This window comes from Pseudophryne corroboree, chromosome 12, assembly GCF_028390025.1.
Source record: "Pseudophryne corroboree isolate aPseCor3 chromosome 12, aPseCor3.hap2, whole genome shotgun sequence".
Classification (NCBI taxonomy): domain Eukaryota; kingdom Metazoa; phylum Chordata; class Amphibia; order Anura; family Myobatrachidae; genus Pseudophryne; species Pseudophryne corroboree.
In genome coordinates this window covers 21894992-21917512 of record NC_086455.1, presented here as the reverse complement: position 1 = coordinate 21917512, position 22521 = coordinate 21894992, and the positions used below count along the sequence as shown (strand labels likewise).

Genomic DNA, 22521 nt, shown 5'->3' with positions numbered 1-22521 from the left:
CCATGACTTAAGCCCTCTATTCCCTTAGGCATCTACCGTAGTAGATGATGTTGACAGACTTGTATCGTCATGACTCGTGTCAGCACCTGCAGCACTAGTATGTGCTTTCTGCTCTCCTCTCAATTGTTTGTCGTCCATATCTATCAACAAACATGAACAAAGTGAGGTACAACACAAACCACAATTTCTACAAAAAATGTACCACCTACAGTGTCACTCACAACATGTATCAGTCAGAAATAGTAATGTAACACTGCAGTTTACTTTCATCTACAGCATCACACAATATGTGTATGAGTCAGAATATATATTACACTGCAGTTCACTTCCATCTACAGTGTCACGGAATACATGTATGAGTCACAATATATATTACACTGCATTTTACTTCCACCAGCAATGTCACATAATATGTGTATGATACACTGCAGTCTATTTATTTATTGCTTTAATTTTTTTTTTTTTACATTGGGGTCGCACCCTGGAGATTGACAGAGCACCCCTGTACAAAGCAGCCCCAGTCCCTTGATGGACAACACTGTAGCACCTGTAGATGGAAAACACTACAGCACCCCTGGATGGACAACACAGCACCCCTGGATGGACACAGTATGGACAGAGTACCCCTGTACAAAGCTGCCAAAGTATTTTGATGGACAACACTGCAGTACCCCTGGATAGACAGCACAGCATTTGGTCAATGATGGACAAAACTGGACTATAATGGGAAGTTCCAACATAGGCAAAGCAGAGTTGGCTAGAAGATGAAATATGGCAAGTTTCAGATGTATCTTTTACAACATGTATTGGACTGTTGCAATTACGCACTGATAATCAAATAAAGCATAGAAGCTAGCAAAAACCCTGGAAGCCTGACAACAGAATTGCTCCCAGAATTGTATTGAATACTCATTATTTTCTTTGGTAGAGATAAGTTCACACTCTCATCAAAGTATTTATTAATTAAGTTTTTCTTTTCCATGAACCACCATTACTTGATTTAGTTAACTATAACTCATGAAGAAAGGTAGGATTGGACCTTGGGGGTCAGCATCCTTCTCAGACTTCCCTTAACTTCATTGTTCCTTATACTGTAGATCATGGGATTGACCATCGGAGTGACAACAGTATACAGGATAGACACAGCTCTGTCCTTCTCTGGTGAGTAACTGTTCCGAGGACGCATATACACAAAGACAATGGCACCAAAGTAAAGACAGACCACTACAAGATGGGAGGAACATGTGGAAAAAGCCTTGCGACTGCCTTTGGTGGAGCGGATCTTCATGACAGTGGAGATAATTTGGATGTAGGACATGAGTGTCAGTAAAAATGCACAGAGACCCACAAGCCCCCCAGAGACATATACTGCTATTTCATTCAATAATGTATCCTTGCATGACAAGCGGAACAAAGGAGGCATCTCACAGAAATAATGGTTGACATGATTAGACCTACAATAGGGCAAGTGGAAGGTAAAGAAGGCATATGAGATAGAGTTTAGGAAATTTGCTAACCAAGCTCCGACAGCCAAATGAACACACAGTATTTTGTTCATGATTGTGGTATAGCGTAAAGGGTTGCAGATGGCTACATATCTGTCATAGGCCATGATTGACAAAATAATACACTCTGTCCCTCCCAAGGCCAAATGAAAATACATCTGGGCTGCACATCCTAAGAAGGAAATGCTTTTGTCTTTAGCCAGGGTGTTTATTAGCAGTTTTGGCACAATGGTGGAGGAGAAGCAGAGATCAATGAATGATAGGTTAGAAAGAAAGAAGTACATGGGGGATTGTAGTCGGGTGTCAAACCTCAGTACTATGATGATAAGAACATTGCCTAGGATGGTGACCATGTACATCACCAAAAATACTACAAAATACAAAGTCTGCAGGTAGGGGTTGGTGGAGAGTCCGATGAGGATGAATCTGTTTCCAAAAGTATGGTTCATGTACTCCATAACATATATCACCATCAGCCTGTATCAAGACAGAAGAATGAGAAATATATTTTAGTATGTAAATACAGACATCTAACTTTATAATATTCTAATGTGAGGTAGTATATGAACAAGATTTGTATTTACCGATTGGATGGTCCCACCCATTATAGTGGGTTATTGTGTGTGATACTGTAGCTGTTTAAAGGGTTTGTTCATCAATGGTTGTCCAAAGCAAAAATGCCATTCCACTGAAAATGATTTAAGGACTGTATGGTCATGGTGGAAGCTTTGGTGCATGGTGTCATAAGAACCATTTAACTTATGGAAATTGTAACTCTATATAGTGAGAGAAATTGGTAATCAAATAGTTAGGGGCTTATTCACTAAACCTTGGACAGAGATAAAATTCCATCCAAGCAGCTCTTAACTGTCTTTTCTCAAACACAGTCTGTGACATGACAGTTAGGAGCTGATTAGCTGGTACTTTCTCTCTTCCCACGTCCAAGGCTTAGTAAATAGATTACTTAATAACTAAATAATGAAACTCCGGTGGAGGGAACTTTAAGGTTTGTGTAACCTGGGAACATGATAAAAAATATAAAATAGGAATCCATTTATGTAATAAATAATATATTGTTCATGAATCTGATAAAGTTTTAGATAATTAAGCCATCAATTCCACAATAATTTTTTTTCCGTTTTCTTGTCAGTATTTTACAGTATATGCAGCATCACACGTTCTTGTATATAGAATCTGATTGCCTGGACTACCATGCCTTCTCCTTTCTCTGTATATTTGATAACTGGTAATTCATCACTCATTAAGGTCTAAAGTTACAGTCCATGGGGGTCATTCCAAACTGATCGCTGTTCAGCACGCACGCTAGCAGCGTTCGCAAGCGAGCGATCGCGTTGCAAGAGTGCAAATTCACGCCCACTGTGCACGATTGCAAACTAAAGAGTAGCATTGCAAAAAATAGGTGTATACCATTCTGCTTCGCACGGGAGCAATGGATATGCAAGATTGCAATTTGCATCACTAGCAGCACGTAATGTTTGGCAAATGTGCGTTGCATTCGCTAGCTAGCTAGACAACCTGTACATTTGTGCTCCATTTTCTATCTTGCAAATAATCGCACAATGGGACATTTTTGATAATTCAAAGATCTGGGCAATCAATTAACCAAATGTGATTGTTCAATTAAGTTATCCAACACTGCAAAATGAAGTGTTAGAAAACATAATTGCTCAATTACACTCAGGAAATAAGGCAACAAACATACAGAAACCACAAAATATGTTTGTTGTCCTATTAGCCTCATACCCTTAATAATCCCTTTTAACCCTACTTTTTTCAACAACCCTAAAAAAAGAGATGTAGTTACCCCCTCCCAAAAAACAGTTTGAAAAAACTTGGCCAAAGTTTGAAGCCACATACTGAAGAGTCACAGGATAGTTGCATTCGATTACAAATACATTAAAAGTGTGTTCATTGTGTAAAATAAAAACACAAGACAATTGTATAGTTTTAACAATTTACTTATGAAATAAAATGGAGAACAATTTTGATAATTTAAAATATACAAAGTAACAAAATAATTAAAAAAAAAAAAGTATTAATTCCTCCACATTGGTTAGGAGACCCACAATGTTGGCTCTCATGTTTAGGAGCACCCTCCATATGGCCTCAATTTGATTTCCATGCTCAGGATCTGTAATAAGTGGTGAAAACTGTGTAAGTAATTATATAAACACATGAAAACATTTTTTGTAAGAAACAACACAAATATAGGCCAATAAAGATGCCACTGTGAAGCTGATTATGGTATTAACATATGCTACTAATACCCCTTTTACACTCGCAGAAAAATCCCGGGATATTGCACGTGAACGCGCATCATCCCAGGATTTTTCTCAGTGTGAATGGGTACAGGGACAATTTCCCGGGACGAGTATCCTGGGATTTCAACCCAGGTCTCGACCTGGGTTGAATCCGGGACCGTCCCGGGAAGCTGGCAGTGTAAACGGGTATACCGGGTCAAGGCGACCCGGCACCCGTTCTCTGCATAGGAGGAGGCGGTACTCGGAGAAGATTATCTCCAAGAACCGCCTCTGGGAGACTCAGCGGTGATGTCACTGACCCGGCAATATGCCGGGTCGGGCCGCTGAATGTAAAAGGGTCATTCCCGGGAATGTGTCCTGGGAAATATACCGGGACACATTCCCGGGAATGACCTCTGCCGCGAGTGTAAAGAGGTATTAGTAATGTAAAAATAACTTTATTACACATCTCCAAACATTTCTAACCTAACATACTGTGTTTTTCATAATAAATTACAAGCCAACCCTTATGAGCTGGAAACCAACAAATAACATGTACAGTATACTGCATCTGTCTTATTTCTCGGTAACGTCTTCACAAACTACATTAATGGAGTATGTTAGGACACTACCCAGCTTACAGTATGTAATGGTATCACACACATCCTAAGATGACCCACTACAAATATGGGCTTGGCAAAGCCTTTTTGAAAAATCTACAACACACGTGTTTTTTTTTTATTATTTTGGTAATATTTTTGATAAATAATGTAAAATTATTTATATTATATTTATTTAAAATTAGATAAACTACTATGATAGTGCGTACATTTTAAATACTTTTAATTTAAAATCACACATCTATGGTAGTGTTCTAAAAATACTCAGGTCCTTCCTACCTCTATGTCTGTGTCAACCAACTTTGAACAAAAATTTAGTTTTTACTATAATCTCTTCCACTACCTGTGTGTTGGCCCTGTGTGTTTGTAGCTGCTTTGGAACTATACATACCAGCATAGCTTGCCTCAGTGACAGGCTGCCTTAATAGTGCAACTGTGGTAGGGAATGGTTGAATGTGGATTGGGCACACATGTTCTTGCTTATTTGGATACATGAAATTATTGTGTTTTGTTAAATTGTACTTACTCGGCTCCACATCAACCTGCACATGCTACTCTTCTTCATGAGCAATACATGCCCACTCGCCCTCATCCTCCTCTTTGTGGGACAACAAAGAGGGTGAATGTGTTTGGCTGGGTGAAGGGGGATTGGAGGTTGGATGTGGGGAGGGTCTTGAAAGAGGCTGGGAAGCTGGATGGGGAAGGGTATTGAAAGGGGCTGGGAGGTTGGATGGGGGAAGGCGGATCTGATTGGGATGGATTTGGAAGGTCCATAGCCACCACCATTCGAGTGTAGCCAGGATAATGATGGGGGGAGAGTGGTTGAGAGAAGTTCAGAGGGGGAGTATGGTTGAGGGGGGTTGCAGATTGGTCGGGGGACAGTTGTAGAGGGGGAGTGGCAGATTGGTTGGGGGATGGTTGTTGAGGGGAGAGGGATCTTGAGAGGGGGAGGACCACCGATGGACACCGACACACCTGCCATGGAAGGGCCACATGCCTTGGCAGGTAAGTTTTGAAACATATATTGTCAAGTGTTTACTGTATAAGTCGGGAAAAAAATTGTCATTTTAATATATTAAACTCTTATTTCTGGCAAAACACAGCACAGGAGGGGCATCTCAGTGAGGGGGGTGTGTGGTAGTAACACCTCCAGTGTGGGACAGGAAATACCACCAGACCACCCCTGCACTGGCACACACTCCCCAAAGCACTCTCCCAGCAATTCTGGCTGAGATAGCCAGTCATGGAGTTATTAACACCGAATTCCATGACCAGATGATCCGGGAGGTATGTGAGATGTCCTTTCGGCTCACTGACCTGACCACCCGTGTTCACCAAGGCATGTGTGACATCAACTCCTCGGTCCAACAACTCAACAACACAATAGGACAAGGCATACAGACCATCGCTGGCCTCCTTGGCCACAGTCTCAGGGAGGCTCCCCTGCCCAGGAACAAAATCCCACTGGGCAGGGCCCTCGAAGGTCAGTGCGCGGCCCTACCACTGATCAACATCCACTTCAGGCGGGGAAGAAAAGGAAGAAAAAATAAATTCTGTCCAGATGCGGCAACATTTCCCAGCACCCATGTTGTTTATGTGGTAAAATGGTTTATCAATGGCTTGTGGGACCAGGAATGAAAAACTCACTCCTGCTGAATGTGGTTTGTGGTCTGCTCTTTTTGATACCAGCCTGTGATGCATTAGCCTGTGAACTTGTCCCACCTTCCTCTTCTGATTGTGGTCTGGCTAGTTGGGTTTGGGTATTATGTCCAGAATCTTCCTCAACTTGGAGCACATCTTCCTCAGCCAGGGTAATGAGTCTCTTGTGTTTGATGGCCAGTAGATGGGGTTGCTTCACTACTGGATACTGTCATTATATTTTGCACACAGGCAGGTGTTTGTTGCTGTGCCATGTTCTGTTATGTTTGTAAAAATACTTTATTTTCGTTACACAACATTATGTAATATTGTTTTGATTAGTAAAAATACTTTTAACGCATACATTTTTGTCTGAAATTGTGTTTATATTATTCTGTGTGTGTGTGAAAAGATTAACATTGTAGCTAAATATACAACAGTTTTTTTCCTGCTTGTGTCAATTCCCTAAAAACATGGGATGTTGCATACTGAAAAAATATATATATGCTTGACATATATGTTGCTCCTTAGACAATATAAGTGCAGGAATCTGGTTACTATGGGCAACCAGCCATCTTAAATATAACTCACATCTGACCAAATTAATCCACAGGAAGGTATTACCTAAAGCAGGAGTTACTAACATGATAGGTTAGGGTGCATTATGTTGGGAATGTTGTTAGATGAACCAGACAACAAATGTAAGAATCAGGAAAACATGGCATGTATGTGTAATCTAAAGGAAATTAATGCGTTTTTATTTTGTTTAAAAACAACACTAATTGATACACAAACAATACATGTTTGACATGTGCAATACACACGTATTTGCTATTATTAAACATGTGTGCTGCTTGAGAGATTAACATATTTTGCTAACGTTTAACGTATTAACATTTCCAGCGAGTGTAAATGTACATACCATCTCTGAGAGTGCTAGAGCTACAATGGCGTGTTGATGCGTTTGCATTGCAAACAGCTGCATCCTATTGGCAATGATTAGCTAGGTGCACCCTGTCAGGCACCTGTGGCGGCCGTTCACTAGCTGTGCGCAGCCCTAGACTTACTCTTCTACTGCGAACGCCTGGTGTGTACCAGCAGCGGCCAGCTTTGCTGCGGGGCGAAAACCACACCTACAGACTTTTGCATGCTCCCCCACAAGACACCCACCTTCATGCCCCTTTTCACTAGCTAGTGAAGCCATCTTTATCGTTGCGTGGCTGCGAACACAGAAAGCGTGTGTATTTCTGCACATTCGTCGTACGGCAGTATTGACACATGCGCATTCAGTACTTTGCATGTGCGCATTTGGCTAAATTCCGCCTCATTTGCGATGCAAAGATTTGCTGCGATCAACTCGGAATGACCCCCTCATATTTCTTCTCTATGCATGTTGGCATTAATTAAAGCAAAATTTTATTTTAATAGACTTCATTGTTGTCTGGTTTTGGGCTCTCACGCTTCTCATTTACAGAAACTGAATAGTTTATTCTGAGCAGGGGTTAGCCTGCTCCCTATTGAGTATTATTCCATGTTTTGATATAGCTCTTCCACTAAGGAGCTTGACGTATTTGCTAACTATAATGTGGTACACCCGATAAATAGAATGTCTTATCAAAGCTATTTTCAGCAATAGGGAAATGACATTCACAGCAATGTACTAACAGTCACCTGCAAGGAGAGGGGCACCAAAAAGAAAAGAAGTGAAAAGATCTCAAAATAAATAATTTCCCTATCATGAGCATGTACCGCCATTGCCCTGTAGGGTTCCGGAGTGCACAGAAACAAATCTAACTCTCTCTGCACATGTGACATCTGCCTTCCCCCCCCCCCCCTGCAGTGCACATGGTTTTGACCATTTGCTAACAAATTTACTGCTGCGATCAGATCTGAATTAGGCCCATTGTCTTATTATTCTTATATCTAAGAATGTGAGCAACAAAAAAAACCTTTTACATGTTGATAATAATTTTTGGGTTCAAAATAGAAAGTAAGGATGACCCTCCTGCCCCAGCCATGTCCCCATAATGACATACCACTGCTACTGTAACTCATACTTACCTACCTGACCCTCTCCATGAGGGAGAAAATGCTCTGTTCCTGGACTTTCCTGGTAATGTATGATTGCCGTCACCTGTGGTGAGCTAGTTAATTGATAAGAAAGGTGTTTCACTACAGGTGATGGCAATCATACATTACCAGGAAAGTCCAGGAACAGAGCATTTTCTCCCTCATGGAGAGGGTCAGGTAGGCAAGTATGCTGTAACTCATCTACAGTGAAGGTGAGATGTTGGTGCAGCTCATAGTAGAAAACTGCCCCAGGCAGCTCTTGAATGGGGCTACAGAGTGAATAGGATACCGACGGGCTTCCTGAAAAGATTTTGTATCTTCTAAATCCTTGGAAGTGGTGGAAACTAGAAGGAAAGTGATCACTTTCCAGATGCATTTTATGTTATGCACTGATGAACATTTATTGGAGAGAGAGAAAGTCCCAACCAATCAGCTCCTAACTATCAGTTTTAAAACACAGCCTGTAACATGGCAGTTAGGAGCTGATTGGCTGGTATTTTATCTTTTTCCACTTTCGCTCTGTCCAAGATTTCGTAAATCCTCCCCATAGTAAATAAAATAAAATATAAGACTTTTTGAAGTCCAATAAAACTGTAATAGATAAGGGGGTCAGACTATTTAACCCCAATTAAAACATATAATTTTCATATTTTGTGTTAGTAGTTAAATGGACATAAATTAAACATACAGTAGAATTTTTTTCTCTCCAATTAATCTGCAAATTAGTGAGCGACTGAATGGCCTCTTCATTTCCATTTATTAGGTGTGGGACAATAATAAAAACAAAAATGGATTTAAAAATCACTAGTAATGACAACCAGGAATCATTGCTAATACTGCAGTACTTTGTGTGTCTGTGGTTATCATTATTCAGCAGCATGTCAGTTACACTTACTATCTCTTGCTGTGAGTTCTATTCAGCTGCCTGTTCTTTCTATCAGAAACACGCCAGATAGCTGCAGCTCCTATATGCTGGAGCAAACGTGAACAAAGCAATGCGTGGCCTTAAGTAGAATATTCTAGCCATAAACTGACTGGTCCCAGAAGAAGCTCCGAAAACATAGTCCCTACACAATTATAAGGTTCTAGGCTACAGGGACTAGCCATCCACTGTGCTTTATTTACAGATAATCCCATGACTTTGTAAAATAAAAAATAATGAATGTCTTCCAATTTGTTCTTTATATAGAAATATAATGGGGTGTTTAGGCCCCCATCTCCCTGAAAAACCCAAACTGACCTTTATAAAAGTACCAAATCTAAAAAGCATCCTAGCCCTAAGCAGGAACGTAGGGAGGACAGCTCCTAATAGCAGCATAGCACTGACCGCTGCTGCTGGTGATACCATCTTCCTGACCCACCCACTTTCCCAGAATGCCTGTGGAGTCATGTTGGGGGCATACTGGGAGCAGCCGAATGGGGGAGGGGGGGGAGGACAGATGGAGGAGCTGCAGCACATGCGCCTGCCCATTAGCCTGCCTGCCAGCCTGGCCAGTTCCTGCAGCTGCAGAGTGGCTAAAGCATCCATTAAGAAGAACTGCCCAGCTGGAGTGCGTGGAGTCTAATGCAGAGCATCAAACAGTTATGGCTGCAGAGGGGGGAGGGGGAGAAACAGGAGGTACTACACTTAGAGTAGGGAGGGAGGGTTTGGGGTGGTAGGTATGAGGTGGTTGGGCTGTACCTGGCATAATGTGTATGAGGGGCTGTACCTGGCATAATGTGTATGAGGGGCTGTACCTGGTGAGATGTGTATGATGGGCACTACCTGGCATAACGTGTATAAGTGGCTCTACCTGACATAATGTGTATAATGGGCATTACCTGGAGTAACATGTATAAGCGTCTCTACCAGGCATAATGTGTATAACTGGAATTACATGGCGTAACGTGTATAAGCAGCTCTACCTGGCATAATGTGTATAGGAGGCTCTGCCTGGCGTAATTTGTATAATGGGCTATACCTGGTGAAATGTATATAAGGGGCTCTACCTGGCATAATGGGTATAAGCGGCTCTACCTGGCGTAACGGGTATAAGCAGCTCTACCTGGCATAACGTGTATAAGCAGCTCTACCTGGCATAATGTGTTTAAGTGGCTCTGCCTGGTATAATGCGTATAATGGTCTGTACCTGGCACAATGTATATAAGGGGCTCTACTTGTCATACTGTGTATAAGTGTCTCTAACTGGTGTAATGTGTATAATGGGCTGTACCTGGCATAATGTGAATAAGCAGCTCTACCTGGCATAATGTGTATAAGAGGCTCTACTCTGGTGTAATATATATATAAGGGTCTCTACTGTGGTGTAATGTGAATAAGTGTCTCTACCTGTCATAATGTGTATAAGAGGCTCTTCTGTGGTGTAATATGTATAAGGGGCTTTACTGTGTTGTAACATGTATAAGTGTCTTTACCTGGCATGATGTGTATAAGGGACTCTACCTGGCATAATGTGTATAATGGGCACTACCTGGCATAATATGTATAATGGACACTACCTGGCGTAACGTGTATAAGTGGCTCTGCCTGGCATAAAGTGTATAATGGGCTGTACCTGGCATAAAGTGTATAAGAGGCTCTACTGTGGCATAACATGTATAAGGGGCTCTACTGTGGTGTAATGTGTATAAGTGTTTCTACCTGGTGTAATGTGTATAAGGGGCTCTACCTGGCATAATGTGTATAATGGGCACTACCTGGTGTAATGTATATAAGGGGCTCTACCTGGCATAATGTGTATAATGGGCACTACCTGGCATAATGTGTATAAGCAGCTCAACCAGGTGTAAGGTGTATAATGGCCTTTACCTGACATAGCATGTGTAAGCAGCTCTTCCTGGCATAACGTATATAAGTGGCTCTACTGTGACATAATATGTATAAGGGGTCCTACTGTGGCATAACATGTATAAGGGTACTATTGAGTGGTGTAATGTGAATAACGGATGCTACTGTGAAGTGTAATATGAATTGGTACAATTCTGTGGCCACACTTACATGCCTATATTTTTGACACGCACCTTCTGGGTGCACTATCCCTATTTTCAGCATGGCGGACGCCAAAGGAAACTTTTGCCCTGAGTGCCACAAGTTCTAGAACTGACCCTATCACCAATTTATGATTTTTAAATATTTTTTTCTCTTCAAATGAAATATGCCCCCAATTTAGTACAGAGGAAAGGGCACCAAAACATACCCTTGCTCTAGGCACCATGGCACCTAGCTACACCATACTCTGGCCCTAAGTGAGCTACAGTACATACAGTTGAAAATATTCAAAAGGATGCAGAGAACAGTTTCTTGAATAAAACAAAACAAGCTGCTATCTCTGCAATAAGTTTATTTACTGTAAACACATTGAGAAACAACCGGTGATTTGGGATGAGAGTAATACAAAAACCTCAAGATATAGTGGCTGATTTATCACTATCCGCATTTGAGGATGTGATGTGATAAAAATCAATCCAATTCGCAATGCAATCATTGACTACATCGCATGGATGTATCAATCACATGCAGGGACATAGCTTGCGAGAAAGCTCTGTCCCTGCGATGCCACTCTGTTTCAAAATCAGGATATATTTCATGAAAAAAAAACACATTATGTGCTGCGCATATGCCACCACCAGACATCGTCGATGCCACCACAGCCACCGGCACCACCATCCCCCTTGCGATGACCACCGCAGCCTCATATTCACCAGATGGGGATCAGTGATCGGTGCTCCTGGAGTGCTGCCGGTCATTGGAGCTCACTGCTGCTGTTTTTTTTGTTTTGTTTTTAGTAATTTTGCCCAGGTCACATTTCCCATTAAAAGTATGGGAAATGCGATCTTGGTGGTTACTAAAGAAAAAGTGAATTAAAGGGTTTGGAGCAGTTTTTTTTATGAAAACTGCACCAAAAGCCCTTTAATGCTTTCAAGCTATGCTAAAATAATGTGAGACGGGTGTGAAAACACAATTTTTATCATTATTTTGGTAATAAAAATGGTTAATAAATATGCCTGATAGTAATGTGTAACTCCACACATAATAAAGCGAATCACATGTTAGTGCGGGCTCCACTACTTGGGAAAAACGAAAAAAAAAAAGCCTAAAGCTGCGTATTCAAGAGCATCTGAGAAATCTAAAAAACAAAATCCAGACACATAGGTCCGGATGTAATGAAGCCCGAGATCACTGGAGGTGCGAGATGCCGGCCGACCTCAGATGTTTTATTAAAGGGGCAATCAATTAATCGGTGACAAAGCAAACCTATGCATTGTGATTGCCCCTTTTAAAAAAAAGTCAGAGATCAGCCAGCATCTCGCACATGCCATGTAAGTGATTGCCCCTTTAATAAAATGTAGAGATGAGCGGGTTCAGTTTTACTCGTATTTACTCAAATCTCCTTATTGGCTATTGAACGTCACGTGTTTTGGTTAGCCAATAAGAAAAATCCAGAAAATAAGAAATGGCGATAATTCTGGTGTAAAGAACTGAGTAAATCCGAACCCGCTCATCTCTAATAAAATGTCCGAGATCAGCTGGAATCTCGCACCTCCGGTGTTCTTGGGCATTATTACATCCAACCCATAGGGGTATATTCAGCTAAAGTCGGATCCATTCCGACATGTATTTGTCGGAATGGATCCGACAAACCATTTTCAATCCCATCTAAAATTCTACTTTTTCAAGTCAAATTTAGATGGGACCCAGAGGAGGAGAGGGGTGGTGAGCCGTGGGGGGACAGCCGGTGGCAGCCAGAGGAGATTAGCGCTATGGAGTAGCGCTGCAGCAGGATGTCACTCAGCCGCCCGACCTCACGGCAGCTTCCACCCGGCTCCAGCAGCGTGCTGGAGCCGGGTGGATGCTGCCGTGAGGTCGGGCGGGTGAGTGACATCCAGCTGCAGCGCTACTGTAGCACTGATCTCCCTTTATGCCCGCCGGCTGTCCCCCCGTCTCCCTGCGGCTCACCCCCCCCCCCCCCCCCTCGCCTCCTCTGGGTCCATCTCATTCCGACATCATTTTGATGTCGGATTGAGATGGTCGAAAAGGGGGCCAAAACCTGTTGGATTTGGCCCCGTTTTCGACATCAACACGTGGATCGGCAGCTATTCCGCCAATCCACGTGCCTCGACTTGTCGAAAAGCTTTGAATAGGTCGAATCAGGATTCGACCTTAAAAAGTCGAAAACTGACGTCTTTTCGACAGATGGCAGTTTTCGACTGCAATTGAATATACCCCATAGTCTTCCAAGACATTTTCTTGAATACCATAGCTCTGATATAAAGGATTTAGAATTTACAGTACTAGAGCAACATAAGTAAGAGAAAGGGTAGTAGGTTGTAAGGGAGACTTACTGGATTTATACTAGAGATGTGCGCTAGACACTTTTCCAGGTTTTGTGTTTTGGTTTTGGATCTCCGTTCATGTTTTGGATCTGGATTAGTTTTGCCAAAACCACCCTTTCGGGTTTTGATTTTGGATCTGGATTTAAAAAAAACAAAAAAACCCATAAAAACAGCTAAAATCACAGAATTATTATTTTTTTGTTCCTACAGTATTATTAACCTCAATAACATTCATTTCCACTCCAAGGTTACTGTATGACTAAGCTAAGTGACACAAGTGGGCGGCACAAACACCTGGCCCATCTAGGAGTGGCACTGCAGTGGCAGACAGGATGGCAGATTTAAAAAATAGGCCACAAAGAGCACATAATGCAAAGAAAAAAAAAGAGGGGCAAGATGAAATTGTCCTTGGGCCCTCCCACTCATCCTTATGTTGTATAAACAGGACATGCGCACTTTAACAAACCAATAATTTCAGCTACAGGGTCTGCCACATGACTGTGGCTGAAATTATTGGTTTGTTTGGGCCGCCACCAAAAAAGAAGCAACTAATCTCCTCTTGCACAAACTGGCTCTACAGAGGCAAGATGTCCACCTCCTCCTCATCGTCCGATTCCTCACCCCTTTCACTGTGTACATTCCCCTCCTCACAGAGTATTAATTCGTCCCCACTGGAATCCACCATCACAGGTCCCTGTGTACTCTCTGGAGGCAATTGCTGGTAAAGGTCTTCCTGGAGGAATTTATAATTCATTTTGATGAACATCATCTTCTCCACATTTTGTGGAAGTAACCTCCTACGCCGATCGCTGACAAGGTTACCGGTTGCACTAAATACTCTTTTGGAGTACACACTGGAGGCGGGGGCAACTTAGGTAAAATAAGGCCAGTTTGTGCAAGGGCCTCTAAATTGCCTCTTTATACGGACTGTCTGACATGTCTACTTGGATGCTGTCACCGATATAATCCACCACCATTCTTTCAATGGTGACAGCATCATATGCAGTGACAGTAGACATGTCACAGACATGACAGCTCCTTCAGACCAGATGTCAAAACTTGCTCCTGACTGCCCTGCATCACCGCCAGCGGGTTGGCTAGGTATTCTTTTCCTCACAGCCCCAGTTGCTGGAGCAAATTAAGGAGGAGCTGTTGACGCGTCACATTCCGCTTGAGCTGACAATTTTCTCACCAGCAGGTTTTTGTACCTCTGCAGACTTGTGTCTGCCGGAAAGAGAGATACAACATAGGCTTTAAACCTAGGATCGAACACGGTGGCCAAAATATAATGATCTGATTTCAACAGATTGACGACCCTTGAATCCTGGCAAAGTAAATGAAGGGCTCCATCCACAAGTCCCACATACCATCTTAGCTCCTCTTTCAGTTTCTCCAGCTGCTTCTGGAAAAGCCTGATGAGGGGAATGACCTGACTCAAGCTGAAAGTGTCTGAACTGACTTCACGTGTGGCAAGTTTGAACATGGAAATTATTCTCCACTGAGCTTGAGTCAGGTGCATTCCCCCTCCTTTGCCTATGTCATAGGTTGATGTATAGGCTTGAATGGCCTTTTGCTGCTACTCCATCCTCTGAATCATATAAAGGGTTGAATGCCACCTAGTTACTACTTCTTGCTTCAGGTGATGGCAAGGCAGGTTCAAGAGTGTTTGCTGGTGCTCCAGTCTTCGGCATGCAGTTGCTGTATGTTGAAAGTGTCCCATAATTTTTCGGGCCACCGACAGCATCTCCTGCACACCCCTGTCATTTTTCTAAAAATTCTGCACCACCAAATTAATTGTGTGTACAAAACATGGGACGTGCTGGAATTTGCCCAGATGTAATGCTCGCACAATATTGGTGGCATTGTCAGATATCCCAAATTGCCAAGAAAGTCTAAGTGGTGTAAGCCATTGTGAGATGATGTCCGTCATTTTCATTCTCAGAATCACTTGCCTAGTGAAGTGGAATCTAGACAGGATTTGGTACCGGAGACACAGTACATCCATCAACTGTCTAAATCCCACTGCACTAATGGCTGGTGTTATATGCATATCTTACACCAGCATAGTTGTTATGGCCTCAGTAATCCGCTTTGCAACAGGGTGACTGCTGTCATATTTCATCTGCCTCGTAAAGAACTGTTGGACAGTCAATTGCTTAGTTAAAGTAGTACAAGTGGTCTTCCAACTTCCTCTCTGGGATGACGATCAACTCCCAGCAGCAACAACAGCAGCAGTAGGCATAGCACTCAAGTAACCTCTGGAGGAATCCCAGATAGGAGAGGACTCATCAGTCATGCCAGTGACAAGCCTGCAGGACTACTTCTGTTCCTGACTGAGGAGAAAATTGACATTAAGGGAGTTGGTGGTGTGGATTGCAGGAGCTTGGATACAGCAGGAAAAAGGGATTTAGGTGTCAGTGGACTGCTTACACTCTTACCCAAAGTTTCCGAACTTGACAATGACTCATGATGAATGTGCTGCAGGTGACGTATAAGGGAGGATGTTCCTAGGTGGTTAACGTCCTTACCCCTACTTATTATGGATTGACAAAGGCAACACATGGATTGACACCTGTTGTCCGGATTTGTGGAGAAATAATTCCACACTGAAGAGGTGGCTATTTTCGTATATTGACCAGGCATGACCATGGTCTTTTTCATCCCATGACCAACAACTGTCTCCACTGGTGCCTTATGCAAACAAACCACATCACCATCAGAATCCTCATCGTCAACTTCCTCCTCAGCACCAGCTACTCCAATATCCTCCTCATCCTGGTGTACTTCTACAGTGACATCCTCAATCTCAGTATCAGCAACTGGACTGGCGGTGCTCCTCCCAGCACTTGCAGAGGGCGTGCAAATGGTGTTAGGAGCCTCTTCTTCCCTTACAGTCTTAGGAGGGTCAGGCCTAGATATCGCAACCGCAGACACACTTGGACTTTCCTTGGGTATTTGTGATATCTCTGAGTCTGAACGCACAGTTGTTTATTCCTGTGCCTTAACAATCTTATTTTATTTATTTTTTCAAGAGGGAGGAGGGCTTCCATCTTCATGAAAACCTGAACCACCAGTCATGAACATAGGCCAATGCTTTAGCCTTTCGTTGTCACTTTTTGTCGTGAATGGCATATTGCCAATTTTACGTTTCTCATCAGATAATTTCTTTTTTTTTTGTTATTCATTTTTGCTTCTTGGATTTTACATGCCCTCTATGACATTGGACATTGGCCTTAGCAGACGACATTGATGGAATTGCATCTTCAATGTCCTGACTAGTGTCAGCAGCAGCTTCAGCACTGGTACTAGGAACTGGAAGTGGTTCCTGATCTTTCACTATTTATTCCTCCAAATGTTTGTTCACAGGACAGTGCCCCTTTATTATTATTACAGCACACAGAACAGTGCCCCGTTATTTTTACAGCAAACAGAACAGTGCCCCTTTATATTTACAGCACCCCTCTATTTTTACAGCATACAAGACAGGGCCAGTGTTTCTTTATTTTTATGACACCCCTGTATTTTGACAGTATACAGGACAGGGACAAAGCACCCCTGTATTTTCACAGAACCCCTGTATTTTAACAACACCTCTGTATTTTTTACAGCATACAGGACAGGGCCAGGACCCCTGTACTTAACAACACCCCTGTATTTTTACAGCATACAAGACGGGGACACAGCAACTCTGTATTTTCACCCTGTATTTTTTACAGCATACATGACAGGGCCAGCACCCCTGTACTTTAACAACACCCCTGTATTTTTACAGAATACAAGACAGGGACACAGCACCCCTGTATTTTAACAACACCACTGTATTTTTACAGCATACATGACAGGGCCAGTGTTCCTTTATTTTAAGAACACCCCTGTATTTGTACAGCAAACAGGACAGGGCCAGTGTTCCTTTATTTTAACAACACCCTATTATTTTTACAGCATACAAAACAGGGACACAGCACGCCTGTATTTTCACAGCACCCCTGTATTTTAACAACACCCTTGTATTTTTACATCATACAGGACAAGACCAGCACTCCTGTATTTTAACAACACCCCTGTATTTTTACAGCATACAGGACAGGGCCAGCACCCCTGTACTTTAACAACACCCCTGTATTTGTATAGCATACAAGACAGGGAAACAGCAACTCTGTATTTTCACACTGTATTTTTTACAGCATACATGACAGGGCCAGCACCCCTGTACTTTAACAACACCCCTGTATTTTTACAGAATACAAGAAAGGGACACAGCACCCCTGTATTTTAACAACACCCTTGTCTTTTTACAGAATACAAGACATGGACACAGCACCCGTGTATTTTAACAACACCACTGTATTTTTACAGCATACAGGACAGGGCCAGTGTTCCTTTATTTTAACAACACCCCAGTATTTTTACAGCATGCAAAACAGGGACACAGCATGCCTGTATTTTCACAGCACCCCTGTATTTTAACAAAACCCTTGTATTTTTACAGCATACAGGACAAGACCAGCACCCCTGGTTTTTAACAACACCCCTGTATTTTTACAGCATACAGGCACCTGTAAAGAAATGTAATTGGTTAAAAACCATTATGTTTACAGATCCTTTTGGAGCAATTGTGGCAGCCAGGGGTGAATATAGTCTCTTGGTTGTGACTGTCCCTTACTTGCCCTACCTGGTGGTAAGTAGCTGTATTCCTCAGCATTTACGGCTGTCCACGGCTCCGGGTGTGTTGTCGCCTCTCTGCCACTGCATCTGGCGAGGGGCACAAAGTGGGATGATGATGTGATCCGGGCGGGCGCTGACTGTCTGCGGCCCCGGGTGTGTTACAGCCTTTCTACCGCTGCATCCAGCAGGGGGGGGGGGGGCAGAAATCAGGATGATGATGTGATCTGGCGGGCGCTGACTGTCCCTGTGAGTGGTAGCATGGACCTCCTGGCTGTCTGTATATGTCTCCAATGCGTTTCGTGCATGTACTGCACTTTATCAAGGATGACTAAAATGCCTAATGGATCCAGTATTTATAAGAAAAACCTTTATTGTTCCAAAAAATAAAAATGGAAGTTCCAGTCCGGAAATGCCCAAATTCGGTGGGAAACACGTTAGTGTCCACATTGTGATCAAGATAGAATTAATAAAAAATTCCAAGGTGACATGCTAGAAATTAAAAAAAATTAAATGTGTAGTTATAAAAATGATTATAAAAATAATTATAAAAATACGTTCAATTCAATGTCTATATTAAGACCTCGTGGTTGAAGAGTTTTAAGTTCTAAGCTCTTTTTTCTTTTTAATTGTTTCATTTTTTGGAGTTTGCTGAACATTAGATGACCCTATCTGGCCTCTAATGAGTGGGGTCGTTCCTATAAACATTTGGAATCTAGCATTTCCGCTTGTGTAAGCAGGCCCATTAGTGATGAGTAGGCCCCTAAGTATCAATTGTACAGTATTGCAGTGTTACATTACTCATTTACAGTACAATGTTCTCTCACACCGCCTGTAGGAACCTTTCCCCTCTGCTCTTGTTTCCTGATCCCCCGCATACCCACATGGACCTTGTGATAGCAGCTGTAACATGTACAGACTAATGTATATGCAATACAGTGCTGAAAGTAGGGTGGAACGGGGTACCATTAAGAAATGTGGTGGTGGCACTCAGTACCACCAGCACACCACTGGGGCATAATTTATAAGGGGCATTTTTGTGTGTGGGACATAAAATGGTGTCAGTGGCATAACTGTGTGTGGCATAATATGTAATAGGCATTATGGTGTGTGGTATAATATATAAGGCATTACGGTGTGTGGCATAATGTGTAATGGGCATTATGGTGTGTGGCATAATGTGTAATGGGTGTTGCGGTGTCTGGCATAATGTGTAATGGGAATTACGCTGTGTGGCATAATGTGTAATTAGCATTACGGTGTGTGGCATAATGTATAATAAGCATTGCAGTGTGTGGCATACTGTGTAATGGGCATTACGGTGTTTGGCATAATGTGTAAGGAGCATTACGGTGTGTGGCATAATGTGGCCATACCCCTATTGTCATGTAGCCACTCCCCTAGTTCCATGTGACCACACCCCCTTATGACACGTGACCACGCCTATTTTTGCTAACAGTGCAACTAAGAGAAAATTTCTACTTGCACCACTGATGGGATATGTTGCTAAGAGCAACAGTAGAAGACTCTTGTACGTGGACCATTTTTGTACATGAAATGTAAGATATTATTATTAACATTAACATTTTAATCTTTATACCTTTGAAATAAAAAACAGAAATGGTATATGCCCCCACATTTGTTCAAAAAATTCCAATAAAATTTGCATTAAATATCATGGTGTGTCCGGACATATCACACCAAAAATTACAGAGAGCTGGGGGCATATGTAATAGAGTCTGAGTTTGCCGGAGGTGCGGGATACCAGCCAATCTTGACTTTTCCAAAAGCAGCAATCATTTACATGACAAAACTATGCCATGTAAATGATTGCTGTTTTAATTTAAAAAAAATCCAAGATCGGCCAGCATCTTGCACCTCCGGCAAACTCAGACCCTATTACATATGCCATAATGTTTTCAATATGTACCGGCATGATCACTTCTATTGTCAGGCGAAAATATTACTACCACAGGAATGGACAACTGTGTAAATTTGTTGTAAAGACTGGCCCATATATTGTATCCCTGGGTTCACGTCAGGCTCTAAACACAAATCAGGGTTCCACTTAAAGTATAGACATATTCAAGAAAACACAGTCAATAATCAATTTGTGAACCTTCCAGCATCAACACATACATTCAGAAAATAGCTTTGACCACAAATTAATGCACATACAGGGTGGAATTCAATTAGCCACGGTAAATTTTTCTATGATTGTTTTGCCCGTTGTTTTTTTGGGGCAATTCAGTTTACCCGTTTCAGTGCAAAAAACACAGGATCCAGGGTCAGTTCCCGAACCCATGTGTTTTTGCGATCGCTGCCGTGAAAAAGCCAGCACTTATCATGGATTTTATTTCTCCTGCCTATGGGCATTATCTCTGATAATTCCAGCTATCAGCATCAATTCAATTAATTTACCACGGCTACTTTAATTCTCCCCATAGTAAGTGCAACATTTTTCTTTGTGTTGTATATAGAAAAGTAACTTGGAAATAGTCCCTCCTTTCATGTTCTATCTCCTACTGTATCTCTAACTTTTTGCCTCTCCTTTCACCCACTGCCCCTTTAAGTTTATAAGAAAGTAATAGCCTTCTTTATGAATGTTGGAAGGGAAGTGGCTTAGATGAATGCAGAGGGGCCACCACTACAATGGACAAGTGGAGAAGTTGCCTATAGCATCCAATCAACTTTGAGGTAGCATTTATCAAGTAGATGCTATAAAATGATAGGTAGAAGCTGATTGCCCTCTTCTCTACTCTTTAGAAAGCTTGATACCTCTCCCCCATAACTTGTGTGTTCTTACACTGCACATGTTGCAGAACTGTGTGTATGCTAGTACAGGCAGTGCTGAATTATATAATTTGGTCACTGATGGGCATAACTGGGCTATAACAGAGAGTTCTTTCATAGGCAATGAAGAGTTGGCTAGAAGATTAAATACGTCAAGTTTCAGATGTATCTTTTATAACATGTATAAGACTGGTGCCATTGCGCACTGATAATGTTGGGTATCAAATAAAGCATATAACCTAGCAAAAACCCTGGAAGCCTGACAACAGAATTGCTCCCAGAATTGTATTGAATACTTATTACTTTCTTTGGCAGAGATAAGTCCACACTCTCATCAAAGTATCTATCAATGATCTATAATAAAGTTTAACATCCATGAACCATTACTTGATTTAGTTAAATATAACTCATGAGGAAGTTTGGTTATGGGCCTTGGGCATCAGCATCCTTCTCAGACTTCCCTTGACTTCATTGTTCCTTATACTGTAGATCATGGGATTGACCATCGGAGTGACAACTGTATACAGGATAGACACAGCTCTGTCCTTCTCGGGTGAGTAACTGTTCCGAGGACGCATATACACAAAGACAATGGCACCAAAGTAAAGACAGACCACTACAAGATGGGAGGAACATGTGGAAAAAGCCTTGCGACTGCCTTTGGTGGAGCGGATCTTCATGACAGTGGAGATAATTTGGACGTAGGACATGAGTGTCAGTAAAAATGCACAGAGACCCACAAGCCCCCCAGAGACATATACTGCTATTTCATTCATTAATGTATCCCTGCATGACAAGCGGAACAAAGGAGGCATCTCACAGAAATAATGGTCAACATGATTAGACCTACAATAGGGCAAGTGGAAGGTAAAGAAGGCATGGGAGATAGAGTTAAGGAAATTTGCAAACCAAGCTCCGACGGCAACATGAACACATATTCTTTTGTTCATGATTGTGGTATAGCGTAAAGGGTTGCAGATGGCTACATATCTGTCATAGGCCATGATTGACAAAATAATACACTCTGTCCCTCCCAAGGCCAAATGAAAATACATCTGGGCTGCACATCCTAAGAAAGAAATGCTTTTGTCTTTAGACAGGGTGTTTATCAGGAGTCTTGGCACAATGGTGGAGGAGAAGCAGAGATCAATGAATGATAGGTTAGTAAGAAAGAAGTACATGGGGGACTGTAGTTGGGAGTCAATCCTCACTATTACGATGATAAGAACATTGCCTAGGATGGTGACCATGTACATCAACAAAAATACTACAAAATACACAGTCTGCAGGTAGGGGTTGGTGGAGAGTCCGATGAGGATGAATCTGTTTCCAAAAGTATGGTTCATGTACTCCATAACATATATCACCATCAGCCTGTATCAAAACAGAAGAATGAGAAGTATATTTTAGTATGTAACTTCCGCATGTGTCCAAATAAAACACTTTTAGCTCTTAATGGAAAACTGTACATTTAGGTTCTAACCTTGTAAACAGACATACAGTAGTAATTAAAAGGCTTCAGCACTTCCAACTTGATGGTTTATCTATACATATATAGACAGTTTACTTTATAATATTCTAGTGTGAAGTAGAATATGAGTAAGAATTGTATTTACCCATTGGATGGCCCCACCCATT

General features: G+C 42.0%; 2 protein-coding genes across 2 annotated transcripts; both read right to left on the bottom strand.

Annotated features, from left to right (window-relative positions):
* Positions 1-1015: 1015 nt before the first annotated feature.
* On the bottom strand, positions 1016-1963 carry LOC134980822 (olfactory receptor-like protein OLF3). The gene has a single exon (XM_063947796.1). The coding sequence runs from the start codon at positions 1961-1963 to the stop codon at positions 1016-1018; it is 948 nt and encodes a 315-aa protein (XP_063803866.1).
* Positions 1964-21290: 19327 nt separating this feature from the next.
* On the bottom strand, positions 21291-22238 carry LOC134980820 (olfactory receptor-like protein OLF3). The gene has a single exon (XM_063947795.1). The coding sequence runs from the start codon at positions 22236-22238 to the stop codon at positions 21291-21293; it is 948 nt and encodes a 315-aa protein (XP_063803865.1).
* Between the last annotated feature and the right edge of the window lie 283 nt (positions 22239-22521).

What these genes read in the sequence shown, in the direction of transcription:
- LOC134980820 (XM_063947795.1), bottom strand. Translation starts at nt 22,238, where the DNA reads ATGGAGTACATGAACCATACTTTTGGAAACAGATTCATCCTCATCGGA.
- LOC134980822 (XM_063947796.1), bottom strand. Translation starts at nt 1,963, where the DNA reads ATGGAGTACATGAACCATACTTTTGGAAACAGATTCATCCTCATCGGA.